General features: G+C 42.4%; 1 protein-coding gene across 1 annotated transcript in view; it reads left to right on the plus strand.

Moving 5' to 3' along the window:
• The window catches only part of NOX3 (NADPH oxidase 3), a 57373-nt gene that overhangs the window by 29041 nt on the left and 8503 nt on the right, over window positions 1–19829 (plus strand). The window contains exons 10-12 of the mRNA XM_001493342.3: window positions 1242–1404; window positions 12782–12928; window positions 17104–17228. Coding sequence (XP_001493392.3) covers window positions 1242–1404; window positions 12782–12928; window positions 17104–17228 — 435 coding nt within the window. The remainder of the gene's footprint in view (window positions 1–1241; window positions 1405–12781; window positions 12929–17103; window positions 17229–19829) is intronic.

The raw sequence follows: 19829 nt of genomic DNA on the forward strand, positions 1-19829 counted from the left end.
CTTTTAATTAGCATATCTTTGTTCATATGTAAATGTGTGCTTTTGGAATAGTTGAGCTTATTTAACACATTCTGCTGGCTGAAATGTTTTAAACCTTCCCTTTATGATTTATTCAACAAATTGTTATTGAACACCTCCATGCCAGAGAGGTGCTAGGATGCAGTGGTGAGCAAAAACACACATTGTTCCTCCCTCCATAGAGCTGGTAGTCTAGTGATCAAGATAGACACAAATCAAATCATGTACATACACCCCAAAAACCTGCAAAATTACAACTGTGATGAGGACAACAGAAGAAGGGTACGTGGTGCTATAAATTATGTAAGACGGGATTTAACCTAGTCTAGGGAAATGATGATTGGGATAAAACTAATGAAAGGGTAACTATTAACCAAGTAAGAGGAGAGGGGAGAAATTGGGGCAGAATTTCCCAAGTGATTACTTGGATTATCATGTGCAAAGGCCCTGTGGCAGAAGAGAGTACTACGTATTTTAGGAAAGGAAAGGAAAGTCAGTGTGGAGAACTGGTCGTGAGAGATGGCACAGAAGCCAGAAGGCAATCCATTTAGGACCATGGTAAAGTCTACATCTTCAATGAACATACTTTATCCTTACAAAGAAAAATTTGCTAGGCAAAGACAAAACATCAGTGCCACCACTGGCATAATTATTGCAGATTTTGTTTCCATAATCTAAAATAACGAGTCTTAGAAATTCCATATAACTAACAAATTATCTCAAAATTTTATGTATTCCAAATAAATGGCTTCTGTTGGACTAAAATTGTATAAACACACTAAGATGTGAGATTGAACAAACAAAAGTAGGGGAGAAGTATGAAAGTAAAAGGACAGCACCTTGATGGCAGCTGGGCAAAAAAAGAAAGAAAGAAAGCAGAGGCCTTTTCTACCAGGCTTCATGATACTTGGAGCCAAAACCAGCTTCTAAGAACCGTAAGAAGAGGATGCCACCTGGAAGAGGTGTGAGCTCAAATCAGAGGAGTCAGGCTCTGTCCTTCCATGCATGACACTGGGGTGGGATTGCCTGGGGGTCTCCCAGACACAGGCCTGCGTATCCTCACGCTCAGTCTGAGCTCTCCAAATAGGGCGTTCTCGAGCACAGAGCCAACCTCCCCGCACACACTCACAAATACATCCACTAAAAAGCACTGGTTTCCGATGGCTTTGTTTTCAAGAGAAGAGTGTTCTGAACATCACACGGGCTGCCCTCTGTCATTGCAGGCTGGCTGTGGACGGGCCATTCGGAGCCGCGCTGACCGACGTGTTTCACTATCCCGTGAGCGTGTGCATTGCTGCGGGAATAGGGGCCACTCCCTTCGCCTCCCTCCTGAAATCCCTGTGGTACAAATGCTGTGAGTCACACACCCAGCTGAAGCTGAGCAAGGTATGGAAAAAATCATTAGTTCATCCTTCCATGGATTAAAAGGTTCAAAGTCCTTATATCTATCATCTGCTGATTCTTGGGGAGGATTTTAATTAACTATGAGGGATAAACTAAAGGATCCTTAACTATACTTATGTTCTTAAAAATCTCCATTCGGTATTACATTTATGAGAAGGGTTATGTCTAATCTTGTTAAAGATGACAAGACATAAATTTTATGGCTTCATTGCCATTACAGGATATGTAATTGTTCATGTCAGTAAAATATGGACAGGCTGCAAATGGCTATGTGACTGGGCTGCAGTGGGTAATATTAACAAGGGGCCTTTTCCTCAGTCTTTTTAGCTTGATACTACGGCTGCAAGTGCACAATTCAATATCTTCCTTTCATAGATTCAGGGTCTTAACAAAAGGGTCTTAAGAAAATGTCACAACTGGGATTCATTGGCCGGCTGACTTTGGTGTTGGCATCCAGTTCTGAATCTCCCTCTTGTATGTCTTATATGCTCTCTAGCTAGATTCCTCCATGGTTCCCTTCCTTCCTGGGTCCTATCAAGAGACTCCATCCCATACTTTCTCCCTCTTAGGACAAGCAAAGACACTAGAGAAGTGGGAGAAAGGGAGCCATGCCAACACCAAGGGGTGTCAACTCAGGAGTCCCCAGGACGTCAGGCCAGCCTGGTCCTGGTCCAGGTTCTGCCACTTCTCTTCTGGCTGACACTTGGCTCCAGTTTCCTCATCTAGCAAAGATGCTTGATTAGATCAACATGCCCCAGTGTGTGCTCTGTGGAACATTATCACATAACATGGTCCACTAAAGAGAATTCTGTGGCCAAGTGAACTGAAGACATTCTACTACAAATCCCACTCTGGAAGAGTCACATTATCCATGAGCCTATTGAATAAATCCTGCAGAAAAGAACCTCATTCTGTTTTGCCTCACCCACCCTTCCCAAGCTTATTCAGCTTCAATCTTTCTTCCCCTAACATTTATTAAGGAACAGCCTTCTGTGATGCTCTGGGGAGCTATGCCAGACTAGAAGACCTCTAAAGTTGGAGCTTCCCTAACTAAGAAATAAGTGTAAAATCAGTGGTCATTTCATGAATTTCCAAGTGACAGGTGCTTGACATACATTTTCTCATTTAATTTTTGTGACCTTCCCAACAACCTTAAAAAGTAGATAATACTATGACTCTTCTCCAGATAAGAAATTTGAAGCTTAGAGAAACTAAAATGACTTTCCCAAAAATACACAGATAATGAAAGGCAGAATCAGGATTCAAACTCTGGCTCTGTCCATGACATAACAACACATGGTAGACATGAATCCCACCATTGTATCGTAGGCAGACTGTGGGATTCCTGGCCGTAGAATCTTCCTCAGCCTGATTCCTCTTCTCTCACTAGAAGCATCTTTGAGTGCACTAGTTCAGCTGTCTGAGCTGGATTTCCTGATCCACACAATGGAGAAATAAGAGTCCATATCTAACAGGGAGTTTTAATACCAAATAAATAATGTGGAAATACTACTGTGTAAATGTGTATAAAATTATATAAATGTTCATTATATCTGACAAAGGTATAGATTACTTCTGCTGGCCTAGATTTGTCTAGCATTGACTACCCACAAGGCAGGGTTAGACATTTTATACATACTATCGGACATCATCTTTCTAAGGTACTTACCACTTTTATTCCCATTTTATAGATGATGAAACTATAGCTGGATCACAAATCTAATAAGAGTGATAGAGTCATATTACAGAATTGTCATAATACCTCTTTCAGATGAGTAATACCCTCAATTTACCAATGAAGAACCTGAAGCACAGAGAGCTCATAAATATCAGAATGCAAGCTTGAATCCAGGTCCTTCTTGCGCTAAAGTCCATCTTCTTTCCTTTACACCACAATGAGTTTAACAAAGTGTCTTAGTCTGTTTGGGCTGCTATAACAAAATACCATAGACTAAGGGGCTTACAAACAACTGTTTCTCACAGTTCTAGAGGCTGGGAAGTCCAAGATCAGCGTAACAACAGATTGGTGTATGTTGAGAACCCACTTCCTGGTTTATAAACGGCCATCTAGCTATAACGTCCCATGGCAGAAGGGGGAGAGGGAACTCTCAGGGGTCTCTTTTATAGGGGCACTAATCCCATTCATGAAGACTCCACTCGTATGACCGAATCACCTCCCAAACACCCCACCTCCAGACACCATCACATTGGGGATTAGATGTCAACATATGAATTTTGGGGAGACACAAACAATCTATGGCACAAAGTGAGCAAAACAGCCACTGTTCTATATATATGGACCCCACAGCAATGCTTTGTTATGGTTTAGATGATTTCTCAGTCCCCCTAGGCTCTTTCTTTCCTCTTGGTGTCCACCAAGTAAAACCCACTTGTAGAGGTGGCTCATCACTTCATGGCTTCCATTACACTAAAGATCCTATGATAGTTCACATGGAGATGGTGACAGATTGTGTATCTCACTTTCATTCACTTATTCACTCATTGGATATTTATTAGCACCCACCATGTGCCAGGCCCTCTCACACTGACGTGAAAACCTATTACTCTCCTCACACCACGTCTTTCTCTCAACCTCCATCACCACTGTGCTGTTCTCCTTTTATATCGTGTTCACAAACTACCTTCTTTTCCCCTCACTCTGAGCTCCTTGAGCGAGGCTTCTCTGGATATCTTCATAATGAGATATGTATATATATGCACACACAGTCTAGAAACTTTGAATAAATACACAAATGGCCAAATGGCTTCTGCACAATTTTTTGTAAAACTCTAGGTGACTAGATCCATTCAATTTTTATTTAACCAAAAAGACTATTTGTTCAGTAGTTTTATAATTAAAATAATACATTCCAACTATTTTATTATAAACAGAAAGGAAAATTTCTCATAAAAACCTACAAAATCTTAAAGTCCATACAGGAACCCACAAACTCTTGATACCATCTCCTCTCTCACCATTTTATTGTTATTCCTGGGTTCTGTTTATGGTATTTCTCAAAGCTGTTTCAGTAGGAGCCTTAAGCAGTTACCACTGAACTATAAAACAGGGACATTGATCTCTATTCCAAAAAACTGAAACCCTAGAATTGGAAATAAAAAAGAATGTTTTTATAACTTATAAAAATTGGAGGTAAAATAGGGACAATATTCTGCTGAAAATAAAGGTAGGACTATGGTATATGAGAGGAAAGAAGCTAAAAGCACAGACACAAACTAACTTGAGGCGTCTTGACCTCCTAGCTTTGCATATGCAAATGAGAGCTGACATCTGTTCTTAGAGTGGGAAGTGATTTGCCCAAAGCCACTGAGGCAGGACAGAGTGCGCATTTCTGACTTCCACGTCAAAGCTCTTGTATGAAAGAAGTGAGGTTTCATGCTATTGAAAGTTTAGGCTGAAAATCATCCTGAAGAGCCACTTCCTTAGCTTCTGCATGTGTGAGACAAAGTTTAAGTCACTCTATTTTAAAGAAACTTTGTGTTTGTTTGAGTACAGCTATGGTTAGGTCTAGGCAACTAATATTTTCCAGGGCCGCCCACATGCTTTGGAGATATAAATACTACTCCCTCCACTAAATTGTTGGCATCTCTATAATTTTTCAAGTGCAGCAGAGCAGAGTAGTGCATATTTATCTAACAGCGTCTTCACAATTATAGATCTGGTCTATAGTTTTCAGATTGTTCTTTTTTGTAACAAGGAGAGGCAGAGAAACAGCATAGGAGTTCAGAGCTGGGATTTTAAGCCTAAATGGTTAATTGCAATTAGGTGGCATTTTCTCGTCCCTCTGGAAAACACAAGTTGGCATAAAGGCATACATTTTTACACACAAGCCTCATGTTGCAAGTCTACAATAAAAAAATTGCACTAAAGTTTCTCAGTTGTTGCCATTGTATCTCTTCACCCTTCTTCTCTGCCACATTATTCTAGAACACTGCTAAGTAAAATGCAAGAGAATAGCCAATAGGACACTCACCACTTGGGATCATGTGTAGCACTCTCTATTTGAAGCTGGTGTTTTAAAATTTCTTTCTATCATTTTGTGTGTGTGTGAGGGAGATTGGCCCTGAGCTAACATCTGTACCAATCTTCCTCCATTTTATGTGGGACGCCGCCACAGTGTGGCTTGATGAGCAGTGCTAGGTCCGTGCCTGGGATCCAAACCTGCAAACCCTGGGCAGCCAAAGCAGAGTACACAAACTTAGCCATTATGCCCCCAGGCTGGCCCCTCTTTTATTTTTAAAGATAGTAGGGAGGAGAGGAAGAGGAAGAGAGAGAAGTGGTTAGGAGACTTCCCAAGAAGGCAAAACAACAGTAAATATAATGATGGCTTGCTGTGGAGGAAATGGAAAAAGCTGTAATATATGAAAGGGATATTTTCAACACAGGAGTAGGAGTCAAACTTCAGTTAGTTGAACACAGATAAGAACGTAGTGCTCCTCTGGGCTGAGGGAAGCTGGTGTGGGAGGGTAAGAAGGCTCTGCATGCAATATGGAGGACGCCCAGCACTGAGGGGTAGAGATGCCCCATGGTGATGGAAGGCCTCCAACTCCTGCCTACCGGCAATGATTAATTCTACATCACACTCAATTTGTGAAAAGAGCTCTTGAAAAAAATTAGGATAGTTTGCACAAGCAAACTGTCAAAATGATGAATGAAATAGGTGTGTACGAATGGGGAGGGAGGGGAATGATTGCTGACATAAATATATAGGCTTACACGTTTTAGTTTCCCCGATATAACAGCCATGTAGACAGAGCTGAGAGAACTGCCAACTGGAAGATTTGGTTCATTTTCTTAACTGCATATGTAATCTTCAGACTATAGTAAAATAGATTATAGAAAAACTGAGATAATCTAATTTCTTCATAAATTGTCTTCCTTCATCAGCTCAATAATATATAACTGTGATAATGGGTATTTATAGTGTGTCCCATGCAAAATGGCCTTTAGGTTCTTAACCTAATATAATAAACAGATAATTCAAATAAAAAGACAGCATGAGCCGGTGGGAACAAGGCAAAGAGGCCAAGAAAGGCAAAAATCCATACTCTACTTAAATATATTAACAAAACAAAGGAGGGCCTGCTCTTTTTTCTAATGAATGAAAAATGCTTTTAATTTAATCTGTTTAGTTTGAGGAATTATTTACTTTCACTTTCTCTCACACTGGAGGTCTGGCTACTCCTGGAATTGATCATCTCTGCTAACCACGAGAGTGTTGTAATAAATTGAACTGGGGAGCACAAGGCCGTGTTTCTCTCCCGAGAAGACACACGTGCTTCTCATCTTTCACTAGGCAGCCTCAAAAGACTTCAGTCCTCCATTAGGGCTCACCATTGCCTGTAGGGAGGTGACCAGTATTAATATTTTTAATATCTTGCTTTATTAACCACACAAGCCATACATGATGACAGTGTCCTTGTAAAAGATTCAAATAAAATACTCAAACAGTCAACAACCTCCCTTCATTCGCCTACCTCTCCAAATTCACCACCACCATCACTTTGCTCTCCAGGGGGGCTCACCATTAACTAGTTGAGAGCATCTTATTCCCTTCCTTTTTCGTGCATTTGTACACACATACTGACCTATGCACATGCGCAGGGTGTTATTTTATTTTTATGTAAATAGGGATGTGGGATGTGGGAAAGAGAGAGAGAGAGACTGAGAGATGTGCGATTTGCTCTGTTTTTGTTTTTCTGTTATGACTTGGAGCACCTTCAAGCATCAATACCTGCTGATTGCCTTCATCTTATTTAGTGCCTTCAGAGTATTCTGTAGTATGAAAATCTCACAATTTATTTAATCATTCTACTGCAGTCATGCACCACGTAATGAAGTTCCAGGCAACATATACCATGGTGGCCCCATAAGATTAGTACCTCATAGCCTAGGTGTGTGGTAGGCTATACCATCTAGGTTTGTGTAAGTACACTCTATGACGTTTACACAAGGATGTAATTGTCTAACAATGCTTTGCTCAAAACATATCCCCATCATTAAGCACACATCTATATTAACAAACATTTTGATTATCCAACAAGGATTATTAACAATAATTAGAACAAACAAAGGCACAATAAGTTCGGTCCTTGGTCAAGGGGCAGAGCCTCAGTACAGCCATGAAATAGTTGCCATTAAGGATAATGTCTTTAAGAAAAAGTCTTAAGGACTAAAAATGATTGACAAAGGGTGGTCTCAGTCTTACAATAGGCAACCCGAGAAACAGTTTTATAATTCTATCTCTTTAAAACTGGATGTGGAGGGCCATCCTAGTGGCGTAGTGGTTAAGTTCATTTGCTCCGCTTTGGCAGCCCGGGGTTCGATGGTTTGGATCCTGAGCACAGACCCACACACAGCTCATCAAGCCATACTGTGACAGCATCCCATATAGAAGAGCTAGAAGAATTACGGCTAGGATAGACAACTACACACTGAGGCTTTGGAGAGGAAAAAAAGAGGAAGATTGGCAACAGATGTTAGCTCAGGGACAATCTTCCTCACAAACCAAAAAGCAAAAAACAAAACTCGATATGGAAGCCACATTATTGAGGGAAGCTTCTAAATAAGAAGAAATATTTGCTTCAAAATTTGTTTGCTGTTGTATTCATCCAGGATGACCTTGGCGACAACAAGCACACAATAAAAACCAGGACATGATAGTGACTTACTGAGGTGGTACTATGTTTTGCAAATATCAGTTACAATCTCTATCTTTTCAGAGAGAAAACTTCTCTGTTGGGAAAGCAGTCGTGATTCCCTGCATGGAAAGTCTCCATTACCCACCCTGCTCGTTTGGAGCTCCTGCCAGTTCTGTTACTGTTTCTTACAGTGTGGACGTCTTAGTCAGCTCGGGCTGCTGTAACAAAAGTACCATAGACTGGGGGCTTAAATAACAAACATTTGCTTCTCACAGTTCTGGAGGCTGGAGGCCTGAGATCAGGTGCCAGCATGGTCAGGGTCTAGTGAGGACACTCTTCCTGGCTTGCAGACGGCTACCTTCTCATTGTGTCCTGACCTAACAGACAGAGGGAGCTGTGGTCTTTTCCTCTTCTTATAAGGGCACTGGTCCTATTGTGGGGGCCCCACCCTCATGGTCTCATCTAAATCTAACCATCTTCCAAAGACCCCATCTCCAAATACCATCACATTGGGGGTTAAGGTTTCAACATATGAATTTGGGGGAATACAAACTTTCAGTCCACAACAGTGGGGAACACTGGTGCTGCTTAGAAAGAGGCAAGCTCACAGTGCGCTTGCCTTCTCCTGGGAGAGGCATTAATCAAGGTCAAGGTCAACCTTGGTACCCTGTAAAACAACTCCATGTGTGCTTAGCACACAGAGAGCCTGGGGTACACTGTCACTAGTGAAAGGGCTCCTTTTTCAGAACTAAGTCTTTATGATCAATGCTGAGCTTTCAAGACTGGTGCTAGAGATAAAGTCTAGTTTCATCTCTTCTCAATGACTACCATCTCTATAATTCAGGAGTGACCGGGGGGACACAACCTCAAGTAAGGCAAATGGTCCCCTTTGTTCCCAAATATAAACACACGGTATTCATTCTATAAGCTCCTCCAAATGACAGTGAGGACAGTACCAATAGCCGCTAACATCTCAGAGCCCTTAATGCCTCTGTTAAACCTTGAGCTAAATGCTTCCAGGAATAATCTCATGGGCAGTGTTCTGTGCTTTTTTGCCAGTTTACATGTGTCATAATTTAGGCTCAGTTAAATAACCTGCCCCCAGTTACACAGCTCGTAGACGATGAAGCCAGGAGTCTAGGGCTGTCATAGGGCTGAAGGGCTCACAATGTCTCGTTACTATGCCACGCTGCATCCTAAACCTGCGCCCTCAGGTACAGTTTCCTTCTTTGGAAAGTTTCTGGGCCGTAGATAAATAAGTAATTTTTGTTCCCATGCTATTCTTGGGAAATTGATTTTGGATCCTAAAGAATCCTATGGGGTGTATTTTTGGATGTGTCTCTGCCTGTCTTTGTGGATGTCTATCCAGGCTATGGGACAGGAGCCTCTGATTGGAGAGTCTGGAACTCCGGTGGTAAAACAGATGAGTAGCTTTTCTTTTTTTTCTTTTCTGGAATTGTTTATCAAAAAATAACACAGGTCCATTTCTCACTGGCCCCAGATCTCCTTGACCTGGTCCACATGCGCTACCATGGAATTCTTAAAGAGAAGCCCAGGCTGCGGGGAACATGGGGATGAGATGCAGTTCACGGAGAACACAGGGCTGTGAGTGTCGCTCAGGCCAAGGCCCTCTGAGACTGGACGTGGCTGAGTTTGGTCTGGTGGTTAGTGCCCAGGAATGATATGAGAGCAGAGGTCTGCGACAGGCCACATGCACACACAACTCCCTAACCCTATTACCCAGTCCTGGACTGGTCTCCTAAAACATTCAGGGATCCATTATGTCTACAAAAATGTATGGGATGAGTCCTGTAAAAGGAATAACTTCATTACCATGAAAGTTCAGAACTTTCACCATTTTACGGAAGATGACTTTCTGTTTAACAAAACCTTTCAAAGTAACTTTAAGTATTTTTGGCCTGTGATATCAGCTACACAATTCTGAAAGCCATGCTTTCTGTGGGTAACTGATTTTAGGTTTGTTTTATTTTTGGAGACTAAGGAGGGGTGAGTGTGGGAGCACAGATCACAGAGGAGTAGCCTATTGTCTAGGATGTTTCTTCTACCATTGACCAGGTCCTTCCTACCAGACGAAATGCAGAGGTGGAACTCTGTGCCTTCACAGTGAGCGTCCCTCACCATTACAAAGATGAAAGAGTGTCAGAGTAAATACCCTTTGCCTCTGTTCAAAGTCTGCTTTCTTCTTTTTCTGCCTGAACACTTCTCCTGAGCCTATTCAGTGTCCCTCCATTGCCTCTTGCACCAGTGTCACCTCTAAGTCAATTACAGAGGGAAAAACACACAAAACCATTACAGGGAAGAACAAAGTATAAAAGGCTTGGCAAGCCCTCAGAACGCTGACACACAGCAATGCCACAAGAAAGTAAGGACAGCAATGATCTCTCTTTGAAAAGATAAGCATCAGTGAGGGAAGGAAGCTAAGATGTGGGCATTTTCCCCAGAAGGATGATTGGAACTGGACTTGAAATTGACATGTTTTTTAAAAAAGCAAATGTTTTGGTTTATTATTCTTATATGAATATTTTAAGCATGGTCCTTAAAGAGTGGGAAATAGCAGAAAATAAATCAAAGATGTTTGTTCTATACCAAATGCCACCATTAATGTTCTTAGATAAAACAACCTAGGGAGAGCAGGAAAGAGGAGGAGGAACATAGGTGAGAAGAGCATTAAATTCAGTCAGTAGGTCTTCTTTTTCCACCAGGAGCAAAGCACATTCAAAGGAAGGCTAAGGTTTTCAAAGAATAATTTAGATTAGGCACTACGCAAGGTGGAAAGAAAGATAGCAGTATTCAACACCGACATAAGATATAAAATCAGCCTCCTGGCCTCCAGTCTTCCTCCCTCCCCCCTCACACTGCCCAGTCTCTTCTCAACACAGCTGCCAGAGTGCCCCTGCCCATCTTCCTTCCTCAGATCACGTCACCTCCCCTGCTCGACGCCTTCTATCTCACTCAGAGTAAAAGTCCACCATGGCCCCAGAGCCCACATCTGTGCCTCCCCAGCCTTCCCCTCATCTTTTCCTCCACTCCCCTTCTCACTCAGCTCCAGGCACACTGGCCTCCCGGCTCTGCCCTGAGAGGTCCCACGTGGCCTCTTCACTCCTTGTTCCTGCCATCTTTCTAGTGTGCCTCCCCCAACCATCAACTTCCTTGCCTCCTCCACATCTTTGCTCAAGTGTCCCCTTTCCTTGACCATTTGACTTAATACTTCAATATGATAAATTCCTGCACAAACCTGGAGAGAATAGGTGAGATAGGTAAGATGTTTAGCCTCGAAATCAAACTTGATCTGTTAATTAAATCTCATCTATTACTTTCATTATGTGATTCCGAGCTTGCAGGCTGGCTGATGTCGGGGGAAAGAGGAGAACACTGGCTTTGTTGTTGTTAGCACTGTGGAGTAGATTCCAACTCCTAGAGACCCTGTTTCCAGCAGAGCAGAGCCCTGCTGGGTCTTTCTGTGCCATCCTCTCACCTTCTGGCACCCTATCAGACACTACTCCGCTGCTATTCACAGGGTTTTCATGCCCATTTTTTGGGAGTGGGAGGCCAGGTCCTTCTTCCTAGTCTGTCTTGGTATGGAAGCTCCACTGAAACCCATCCACTATGGGTGACCCCACTGGTATTTGAAATCCCAGTGGCATAGCTTTCAGCATCACAACAACATGCAGCCACCACAGCATGACAACTGACAGATGGGTGGGGTGGTTCCCTGACTAGGACACCAACCCAGGCCGTGGTGGTGAGAGCACTGAATCTTAACCGCTAGATCACCAGGGCTGGCTGAACACTGGCTATTAGAGGAGCTATTTCCTGGTGGAGATCAAGACAGCCCCCTGGTAGATTTTCCTAAGCAGTGGGGATGTCTCTTTGTGGACAGCGGGTGCAGGAAACCATAGTGGGCAGCAATGAGAGGAGTGCGAGAAAATTCAGAAGAGTTAATATATCTATCTCCCATGGTTTCTTCTAGATAACAGTTTCCTGAAGCTCAAAGCACAAGAGCTGAGCCTTTATTTTAGCAAACCCAAACTACTTCTTGTCACATGCCATTCGCAAAACATGGAGACTTAAAAAGAAATGTGTTCCAAGACCTAATTTCATTTTAGCAGTTGACACACAACCACAGCCACCACCTACCCGCTTTCTTGGACACCAATATGTCTGGCTGAGGGAAAACTTCTAACCTGTGTGGCTTGATTCTGCAATTACCATAATCTCCACCCTCCTGAGGTCATGCTGATGAAGTGGATTAGCGCACAAGCCTTTGGGGTCTCTGGAGAAGAGAGTTCAAATCCGGAGCTTAGGTCATAATAAAGATGGAGGGGGTGGGGCTAAGGATTTATCCCCCTTTGGGAGCTGTGAAAGGCACAGCGAGTCAAGATTATTAACCTCGCTCAGAAGAAGCACAACCAGGAAGACGGTGAATTGATCCTCAGCCAGAGGAACTGGCAACAACACATAAGCTCCTGACTCTCTGAATTCACTCTGGGCTTTTTCAAACACAATGTGAATTTCTTTCCAAAGAAATCACAGTGTGAGTGTTTGTTCCCTGGCAGAGGGAAGCATGTTATTTTGCAGAAGTGGCCATTTGGGCTCAAATAATTTAATGGAGATAAAGTAGGCTGCGATTATCAGCACATTAAAGACAGATCTGTGCTCTTGCCTTCTCTCTTGACAGGTGTATTTCTATTGGATTTGCCGGGATCCAACGGCTTTTGAGTGGTTTGCTGATCTCTTGCTCTCACTGGAAACGTGCATGAGTGAGAGAGGGAAAACTCGCTTTCTGAGTTATCACATATTTCTTACTGGCTGGGATGAAAATCAGGTATTGATAAGGCCCTGAGAATGAGCAATGTTATCTATCTCATCTAACAATAGAGCAAAGAGAAGAGGAACAATTTCAATGATGCACTCTATGCGTAGTTATCTGGTAGCATGAAAGAATTATCTTTATGTTCTTAAAAAAGGAAAGAAGAATAAAGTAAAACCAGATTAAAACAAACTATTGAAATTGTAGCAATCAAAGAACCTAGAGTTAACCTGCTGGAGAATAGAAACGAAGACCAGAAAAGAGGTTGGTTCATGGAAGACAATCCCAAGTATGGAAACCCAAGAAAAACGATGTCATCAAAAGTTGCATTTGTCATTTTAGTGACACCAAGCAAATATTATTGATTGGCTGTGTTGTCTTGTTGAGCTTCTCATTGGTTTTAATTCTATGTTTTGAGTTGTTCGGAGGTAAACAGAAAAAATTCCCAAGTGTTTACATTCAATATTTTGCCTTGTAAAGCATGTGAGCTCCTACAGAAAATAATTACTATGAATACATGATTTATCTAGAGATTTCTTTTTCTTAAGGCATTCTGATAAATTCTGTGCACATATGTTTATTCACCTAAGATTAAAATGATCTATTGTGGCAGGTGATCTGCAATGTATTACACTAAAGAAGCATCAAGGTTGAGTTTACCAAAATCAATGTCTATCAAAATATCGCACCAGGGTAGTATTTCAGTGTTGATAATATTGAATGATAACTATCAAATTTTAAATCTTTTTTAACTCCTCAAATATGGAAGCTAACAATGAAGTGATTACTAGGTTACGAAATTTATGTCCTAATCAGCACTTCCGTAGCGACTATGATTGATATTTACTTAAGGAAAGTGTGTTTTAGCCAAGATATGCATTAATCACTAAATTTACAAATAAATGCGCTCCTGGGAGCTCCTGAGTGCGTGCTCTCTCCCTCTCTCTCTCTCACACACACACACAGAGACATAGACATTGGCCCTATAGAACATCACTGTAATTTGACTCTGTGCTTCTGCAAATGAATAAGACGTTCCGTTGTTTGAAATTCAGTAGCTAAATGAATTTTTAGGGACTTATTTGCAGTCGGCCTTAAATATTTATTCCTCTGGGATGATTTGAAATATAGGTTTCTTGGGAATTAGGCTTGAAACATCTTAATGAATTAAATAGTGTTAATTATGTTTTCCAAACAAACATTTTCTGTATTCAGATGGGGTTTTTGACTGATGATCCATATGGTGAAGCACAGACAAGCCTTTTGCTGTCTGGTACCATGCTTGCCCTTCTGCTTCTAAAGTGAATTGATCCCGTGTCCACTAGGCATTCCCAGTCATTTGGGAGTTGCAAGACTGAGGCTCTGCTTGATTTTGTGACAACACAGCTCTGTCCCATCCCATCTCTGCCACATCCAAAAGTGTATAAAATATACTTTTTTTCTGAATACGAGTAAATTGCAATAGACTTGCTCTTAAATTTTTGCCCTGACATGTTGGAAATTCTTTAGATGCCCAAATTACAGAAAAAAATAATTGGTGCATTCTGTCAGTAAGAAATCAAGAGGCTGTTTTAGAAACAGCCAATTGTTAAACTGAATTGAACAACCTCAAAGTGGCAGAATGACAAGAACAGAAGGGACAGATGGAAAAGGTATTATGAAGGGCAAATCAACAGGGTTTGGAGATTAATTGAACATTGGGCTGAGAAATATGGAAAAAATATAATTCTAAATGTTTGAACATCAGTGATTGGTAGTTTGGCGGTACCACCAACGTAAGTTGGAAAGGCCCTTTTTTCTACTAGATAATGCCCAGACTTCTGAAGCAAGTATTTTAAGGCTCTTCCTGTCCTAAAGCATCCTATTTCTTCTATCCTATCCGCATCATTTTCCGCCAGCTCTGGAGCCACCAAGCAATGCGTGCTTTCCCATCATGCTGTACAATTTCATGCTTCCATGTCTTCGCTCATACTATTCCCTGATATGTCTTTTAATGCCCCCTGTTCTTCCCCACTGCCTACTGCATGTTTTAAAGCTCAGGCCCCTGGATGGCCTTCCCAATTCTCTTAGTCAAAATTACTTGGACTTCACCAGAGTGACTTGTTTACTTCTCCAGAGCACTTTGTTCTGTCCTTAGCAAAGAGGGATCCTGGTCTGGTTCATATCACGGTAGTCATACATGTGGGCTGCCCCTCTCTCGATGACCAGTTCCTCACAAAGCAGAGACCTCTCTTTCTTCTCTGTACCACTTCATTCATAATACACTGCCCGCCTATTGAAATCACTCAACGATTGTATGCGAAAGTAACTTGAAGTCACAAATTATTTGGGAAGATTTATTTTTAGTTATGATCATCAATTGGAAGTAACAGAAAAAAATCCACATAAAGGTATGTTTGGGGAGTTCAAGAGGCAGAAGTCTACTCAGGCAGGAAGATGAGGGCTTGGGAGAGAAAGTTTGGATTCATCTTTGTAGATATTGCTACTTGGGCCATGAAAATGGAACCTCTTTGGAGAGTAGTGGTCCAAAAGAGATACAGAGAGCTGAGACCAGAGACTGAGAAGGCAGCTACATTTTGAGATAGGAGAATGTGATAAGAAAACAAAATCTAATGTTTCTTCCTTGGATCAAAAGAAGAGCCAGAGAGAAGGAAAAGAATTAGGATTTTACAATGCAAATAGAATCAAGAAGCAGCAATGTTCAGGCATGTGGTGGAGAAGCCAAGGAGAATAAGGCCAGAGTTATCGTTAGATTTGACGCTTAGTCAGAAGAGGGTTGACTGTCTCTGCTTTTCCTGCCTACAGCTGAAACCAGCTTCTTCTGCGCCATCAGTCAATCCTACTGTTAAGTAAGGGGGCTGTGGGTGTGCAACACTGCCACTCCCACCTGGAGGCTAATACAACTCTGTCCTTGAGTTCTAGTTCTGACAACAGAGCTTTTGCCAGTTTCTAAGGCTCAGTCCTGAACTACCAGCTCAGTTCTTATTCCTGAACTCCTGTCTGCTTCACTCTCTGTCTTGATAAACCTGCCTAAGAAGAAGATCCTGCTCCTCTCACCATTTTTCCCTCTCCTTGCCTGGAGCCCTATTTCCAAACTCAATTCCAATAGCAGCCCTGCTACCTGGGGTCAGACTTGCCTGAAGGCAACTTCCTGCAGCCTGGATTTCTACGATTCTGCCATCATCCACCATCATCTACTGGCTTGTTAGGGCCATTCCGTTATTTTCTGCTCCATCTGCCTATCTGTGGCTGCTTTCCTAGACTGATGAGAAGGCCAGCCGGGGAAGTCTGGCATGCGGAAGGAACCTGGGCTAAGAGCTCGCCTCGCAGGGTTGATACCCACGATGGTCAGGAGCAGGTAGAGTCAGAGAATGTGAGCAGATGGAGCAGGTGAGCTCAAGAGCTGTGGAGGCGTCAAGGGATGAGCACAGGGCACACAAATCTTGGGAGATAAGAAGCAAGGTAGCTATCAGAATTCAGCAGCTTACAAAATCATCCCCAGGCACTGCTATGCCTCAGGCTATTGTCAATCGACCACTACTGACCTGACGCCTGGGTGCATTCACGTCATTGGATAGCAAACAGTTGGGCACAGAGCTCCAACCATGCCCCTTGCTATGCTTGACCACCATGTCCTGTCTGCCAGACTCAGCATCCTCCCAGCACTTGAACCCGGACAGCACACTTCAAACCATCTCACCCCAGTGGGGAGATCCGATCATAAGATCCAGCTTCCTCCTGGACACTTTCTCACTTTAATCTGGCGGCGCCCTTCTCAAATCCCCCAGGTTTCCTATGAAGTGAGTGGGGTCAGAGGCAGAGATTAATTTTTGAAAACTTTGGCAGAAGAAAGGAAGTAGCTTAGTGCTTGCTTTCCCATAACCATATTTCCTGTGTTATTCTCATCCTTTTAAGGAAAAATCTTCTCTCCAGGCTCATGTCATTGCCCATCTCCCAGGTGTAAAGCACTTTGTTTTAATAGTGGAGGAATACAAAGATAACTGAGATATGATGCCTGTCCTATAATGCAAAATCCGTGATATCTGATTATAATGATAAGCATTTCCAGCCACATAAAGACAATTTTTGAGTATTAAATCTATAAATAAGATAATAACTTCATCTTTTATTTAGAAGCAGGTTCCCTTTTTTTTTCTAAATGTCAACTGATACCACAATTTTTACTTTAGGCTGTTCACATAGCTTTACACTGGGATGAAAATACTGATGTGGTTACGGGGTTAAAGCAGAAAACCTTCTATGGAAGACCCAACTGGAACAACGAGTTTCGACAGATTGCCTACAATCACCCCAGGTAAGGCACAATCTTTTCTCCCTGCCTGCTGGGAGCCTCCCTGGAGAAACTCAAATTCTGCCAAAATGGAAAGGTCTTGGGCTGAGCTGGCTGCTAGTTAATCTGCAGTCCTGGGCACCTTGCTTAAGGATAAAACATTGACCTCAGAAAAGGTGGTCATGGGATATTTCAGGAACCACACCTCTGCTTGACTGGCTTACAGCATCTGACAAGTAGCAATTACGTTGAAATTTTTCACACTTAAACTTAACTAAAGATGATATTTCTTAAACTACCTATGTCTTCAAGAGATCTTTGGTGAACACAATTGATTTCTAACTACCCATCTGGAAATTCACTTATGTCCAACTGTAGACTGTTTCTAGCATGTCTAGCAAAGTAGAAAAAAAATGTTTTAAGACCAAACAAGGATTTAGGTTGGTACTTAAAGACCCAGAATCTGCAGCCCAAGTGCCTGGGTGTAAATCTTGTCTGTGCCATTACCACCGGTTTGCCTCCAACAAGTTATTTATCCTTCCACTGACTTAGTCCTCCTCTCTGTAATCTGCAAATAGCAATAGTGCTTACCTGCTAGGTTCTGTGAGGATTAAACATGTGAATACATGTAAAGTGCCTAAAACAGTGCTTGGAACTCAGAACATGTTAGCTGCTATCATTATTATTATTATTTCAATTATTACCGTTGTTATCATTATATAACAAACTTCAACACAGAGGAGGAAAAGCATTTGCTGTGGGACCATAAAACAGGAGTAAAGCTTGTGGTCTCTGATTCTAGAAGTTACTGCCTCTGTGACCTTGGACAAGGTAGCTTATTTGAGCTTTTGAGCCCATTGCAAAAATAGATGATACCATGCAGTCACGGTGTTATTTCGTAACTTAAAAAATGCGTAGTACATTGCAGAGTTTGGTAAAGTGCGAGGCACTAATGTACACATTTATCGTTGTTATTATATGTCCCCTAAATCAATCTTCGTTCTGAATCCTCATCATCTACAGCTCTTGGAGGTCAGCATGTCCTGGTATAAGCTTTGTCTAAAGAATAGTTTCCATATTTGAGCAAAGAGCTGAAGGAAGTGAGGGAGGGTGGCATGTGGACAACTGGGAAAGAGTAGCATTTGCAAAGGCCCTGAAGCAGGAGACACACAGTTCCTGTCGTGGCCCAGGAGGCCAGTGAGGTAGGAACAGAGTGAGTGGGAGGAAGAGTGGCAGGAGAGGTAACTGGGGGACATTTGCTGGTCATTATGAGACTTTGGCCTTTATTCTGAGAAAGGAAGCCACTGAAAGGTTTGAGCAGAAGAGTGACATGATCCATCCTATATTTAACGACATCACTCTGGCTGCTGTGAGAGAATATGCCGTGAAGGGCATAAGGCAGAAGTGGAGAGGCCAGTGAGGAGGTAAGTGGCGGTGGTGGCTTGGATTGGGAGCAGGGTAAGTGCTGAGAAGCAGCTGGATTCCGGATATTTTTTGAAAGTAGAGCTCATGTGACTTGCTGATGGCTTGGATGGGAGATGTGGCCCAAGCTAGAGTAGAGTTACCACTTACCGATACGGGGATGACTGTGAGAGGAGCAGGCTGGCCGGTGTGGGATACCAGGAGTTCAGTTTTTGACACGTTGAGCTCCAGATGCCTATAAAACATCCAAGTGGAGATGTCAAATAGGCAGATGAATATGAACCAAGAGTTCAGGGGAGAAGTTCAGGCTGGAGATACACACGTGGGAGGAGGCAGCCTATAAACTGGGTTTGGAGCCATGAAACTGGATGAGATGGACAAAGAAGCAAATACAGGTTGACAAGAGATCCAGGAACCACAATACTTGGAGGGTAGGGTAATATGTTCTCTATTTGCTGGTTACAGAGTTTAATACATATTACTCACAGCTATGTTATTAATCATGTCATTTAGGTCTTCTACACCCTGACCTTTTTTTCTGTCCGCTTTATCAGTATTGAACCATTAAGAGTAAATTAAAATCCACCAGGGTGTTTCTAACTAATTCCCTATTTCCTGTTATTTCCCTACTGTCCTGTCCTCTCTCCTGAGCTCTGGCCTTGCTACTCTGTGATTTTCTTGCATCAAGGTTACTGCTTCGTTACACTTTCTGTAGTTCCCTAGCATTTTTTCTATAGTATGGAATACTTTTCTGGTGAATATTATTCATCTTTTGGTCAGTTTGGCTGCTCTTTTTTACATTTTTTATACTCTTTTTGTGCCAGACTATTCTACTTTCTGTTTTATTAATTGTTGCTGAATTTGTTAGACGGCCCTGGAACAGCTATTGGACAGAGATTTAGGGAGGAGGGAGCTGCAGAAGAAGTGATCAGGTAGCTGTCCAGGGTTCATAACCCGCCCACTTCCAGTGGTCTCTGTCGTGTGAATTCACTTTGACTTAAACTGTCCTGTGCTCTGTGAGGCCACAGTCAACCCTCTCTACACCCTATGCCTTAGCAGCCTGTCCAAGAAACCCTGGACTCAGAACAAGAGTGTTCCCTGTGGGGGGTCTGGACTCCTGACTACATCATGCCCACATCAGCCCAGGGAAGAGAGAGTTGGAAGGAGCACTTGTGGGGCTTACTCCTCACCTTGAATTATCCT

The sequence above is a fragment of the Equus caballus genome, chromosome 31, assembly GCF_041296265.1.
Source record: "Equus caballus isolate H_3958 breed thoroughbred chromosome 31, TB-T2T, whole genome shotgun sequence".
Classification (NCBI taxonomy): domain Eukaryota; kingdom Metazoa; phylum Chordata; class Mammalia; order Perissodactyla; family Equidae; genus Equus; species Equus caballus.